Source organism: Chaetura pelagica, unplaced genomic scaffold, assembly GCF_000747805.2.
Source record: "Chaetura pelagica isolate M959 unplaced genomic scaffold, ChaPel_1.0 scaffold698, whole genome shotgun sequence".
NCBI lineage: Eukaryota > Metazoa > Chordata > Aves > Apodiformes > Apodidae > Chaetura > Chaetura pelagica.
Window position 1 is genome coordinate 356751 of NW_009954236.1, and position 3344 is coordinate 360094.

The following is a 3344-nucleotide window of genomic DNA, read 5'->3' on the forward strand; positions in this document are numbered from 1 at the left end:
GGGTCGGTGAGAGGGCAGGGCCTGCAGGGTGCGGGTCTGTGCTGAGAGGGCAGGGCCTGCGGGGTGCGGGTCTGTGCTGAGAGGGCAGGGCCTGCAGGGTGCGTGTCTGTGCTCAGAGGGCAGGGCCTGCAGGGTGCGGGTCTGTGCTGAGAGGGCAGGGCCTGCAGGGTGCTGGGCTCTCATATCGGGAGCAGGATTAGACCTGTGAGGGGCACAGGTGTTGAGGTGGGGCTGCCAGGCTGTGGCCAGGGTGAGGACAAGGACACCAACCACCCAAGCAGAGCTGACCTGGGCGAGCAGGTCTGTATCTTACATACATAAATACAGTTCAGAGGGGGAAGGCAGTGAGGGAGGGGTTCTGCTGCTCTCCAGAGGGTTCTGTGCCTGTTGTGTCCTTCGTGAGGCATAGACAGGAGAGGGGGGTGTGGGGTGGGAGGCCTCCTGTCCCTAGGCAGGGTGTCTCCATCCTGCTCCGTGGAAGTCCTGGGTGTGAGGGCCACAGGCCCAGCCCCTCATAGCACCTGGATGTCCCATATCTGCGTGGGTCTTTCCTCAGCCATGTCCCAAACAATGGCATGGTCCCGGTCGTAGGATCGGCCACCTGCGGGGAGAGGGGAGGGATTCAGGAGGGGAATCCCTGCTCCTGCTGGCAGGGAGGGGGTGGCTGCCCCATCTCCTGCAGGGAAAGCAGCAGCTCCTGTGCCGAGGCCTCACCCTTGATGTCGAGGATCATGTCCTCAAACATCTGGCTGTGGATCCGTCCCTGAGCGTCGACGCTCCAGGTCTGACGGGGCATCCGGGTCTCAGACCACAGCACGGCCTTGGCGCCCTTCCCGGCCGGCCCGATCACCTGCAGGCTCATGTTGGGGGCAACCTGCAAGGAGTGGTGGTGGCCAGGTCAGCCTGCTCCTCTCTGGCACCTCCACCCAGCACAGAGGCTTGGGGCTCTAAGGGGTTTCCCTGTAAATGCAGCTGGGACATGGGATGAGCAGGAAAAGCCCTCAGTGAGAGGAGGGGGTGATTAGGGTGCCTGAAGGGAGGCAGAAATGCCTTCACATCTTCAGGGGAGACTTGGGGAGGACAGAATCAACTGATCTTCAGGAACAAGGCTGAGGAGAGATGCTGGGAAAGGCTGTTTCAGCCTGAAAAGATCTCTGGGGCATGGGGAGAACCCAGAAGGAGTCCAACCAGGTCCTCCCTGGGGCTCTCCAGGTCCCCTCCTGGCTCTGGCTGTCACAGGTGAGCCCTGACCTGGTTCTTGATCAGCCCATCCTCGTAGTACCAGATGGAGCTGCTCTGCTCACTCAGGCTGGAGACCACCACCCGTCCTGCCTTCATGTCCTCCACGTCGTCGGGGACAGAGAGGTAGAGCTCCAGCTCCCTGCTCCTGATGCGGAAATAGATCCGTCTCTGGCAAGAGAGAAACCCTTTTTTGCACCAAAAAGCTCAGCTGCCTGCACCTCTGGCCCCGGGTGCAATGGCTGGACTTCATTCGGCTGGTGGCTTTGAGTAGGGAGGGCCCTGCTCTCCCAGGGTGGCTGCTGGGAGGGTCCTGCCTGTCCCCTCAGGGCTCCCTGCATCTCCCCAGGTGACAGCTGTGGCCCTGGGCTGTCTCTCCTGGCTGGCACGGGCACAGCTCCGGGATGCCTGGGTGTTTTGCAAGGCACCTGCCCCTGGAGAGCCTTTCACTGCCAAGGCTGCCACTCCCAGGGCAGGGGACAGGGACTGGGGGGACAGTGCTGGGCTGGTGGGACCTTGCATGGGCCAGAGCTGCCAGCAGTGTGCTGCAGCTGCCATGGCTGTGTCCTGCTGATCCCCTGGCCATGTCCATCTGCCTCTCCCAGCTCACCCACAGCCACTACCACATCCTCCTCCTGGCCATCAGGACCAGCAGCTCTTTAGTTCCATGTGAGCCACCTGCTTCCAGGTTTTGGGGTTCCCCACCCCATCCTGTCCCAGCACTCACCTGGCGGATGGGGTAGAGGGACCCCACGTGCTGGAGCCCACTGTAGGTCAGCCAGTTGGTGATCTCAGTGCAGTCCAGCAGCCACTGGCTGCCTGGGAAGTCACCGTGTTCACACAGCACCCAGCTGTGAGGGATGGGATGGGATGGGATGGGATGGGATGGGATGGGACAGGCAGAGAGCACAGTCACACCCAGGCAGGTGGCACCCACAGCTGGGGGAGGGCAGGGCTGGGGCTCACTTACATCCCGCCTTTGACTCGCACCGACAGCACGTGGTTGTTGAACCCCTCTGCCTGGAGACTCCTCACCTCGTTGTTCAGCTCGATCTCCTTCCCCTCAAAACACTCCAGCCCGTGCAGGAAGATGGAAGGCTCTGAGAAAAACTGTAGGATGGGGTAAGAGATGAGGTGGAAGGGGGGAAAAGCAGGATGACTGAGCACCCAGGGGTGCAGAAAGGCACCAAGGCTGGAGAGCCTGCAGGGGGATACCCACAGAAGGGGAAAAACGGGGTTCCTGGAGGGGTCCTGCTGGTGGGAAGGGAAGGAGGGGCTGGAACTCACCACTGGGACCTTCTTCAAGGAGCAGATGGCAGTGGAGGAGAGGCAGCCCATGGCGCTGAGCGTGGGGTACTCGCCCTCTGACAGCACGTGCTGCTCCCCCGTGAAGTCCTGCCCGTCAAACAGGATCCAGCTGGTGGGGAAGAGCACAACGGGGCTGACACGGCCATCATGGTGGGCATCCATCCCTCCTGTGCCCCCCAGCACCCCTGCCCTGCCCATCCTCTCCCTGTTTGTGTCCCAGGCTGGAGGCAGCAGGGCCTGGGGACACCCCACCTGCCCCCCCGGACTCTGCAGGAGCGTGGGACGAAGGTGTCAGGAAGGGCATCCTGATCCTCCTCAAAGGCAATGTGGTCCCCCAAGAAGTCAGGTTCTGAGAAGAGCAGGATCTGGGGAGGGGGAGCAGAGGGGCTCAGTGAGGGGGGCACAGCATCACCACCACCCCACATCCCCTGGGGGAGGGTGTCACATCCCCCTCCCCATCTGCCACCCCTGACCTTGGAGACGAAATGGAGGTTGTGTTCCCCGACCTGGAAGCAAACAGAGAGGGGCTGGTTGGCATCTTGCCCCGGATCCCCACCAGCCCCTTGGCCACTGACACCCGTGGCTGGGGGTGTGGGGTGTGTGGGGGGGTGCCTGTTGCTGTCACCTGCAGGATGGGCTGTGCCGAGGCGATGCGGCAGTCGGTGGCGCCCCAGTCCTCGCAGCTGCGATACACCCCCTTCTCCAGGATGTACTGCTCGCCAGAGAAGTTGGTGCCCTCGTAGGCCACCCACCTGCCAGGAAAACGTGGGTGCTGGCTCAGCACACACCCCATTCCC

General features: G+C 62.7%; 1 protein-coding gene across 1 annotated transcript in view; it reads right to left on the reverse strand.

Annotated features, from left to right (window-relative positions):
* Nucleotides 1-512: 512 nt before the first annotated feature.
* Nucleotides 513-3344, reverse strand: part of AIM1L (absent in melanoma 1-like) — a 7724-nt gene continuing 4892 nt past the window's right edge. Inside the window, exons 11-19 of the mRNA XM_010003692.1 lie at nucleotides 3173-3319; nucleotides 3021-3053; nucleotides 2800-2912; nucleotides 2527-2656; nucleotides 2210-2349; nucleotides 1967-2090; nucleotides 1252-1410; nucleotides 715-874; nucleotides 513-601 (exon numbers count right to left, since the gene is read on the reverse strand). Of these exons, the coding sequence (XP_010001994.1) occupies nucleotides 513-601; nucleotides 715-874; nucleotides 1252-1410; nucleotides 1967-2090; nucleotides 2210-2349; nucleotides 2527-2656; nucleotides 2800-2912; nucleotides 3021-3053; nucleotides 3173-3319 (1095 nt within the window). The remainder of the gene's footprint in view (nucleotides 602-714; nucleotides 875-1251; nucleotides 1411-1966; nucleotides 2091-2209; nucleotides 2350-2526; nucleotides 2657-2799; nucleotides 2913-3020; nucleotides 3054-3172; nucleotides 3320-3344) is intronic.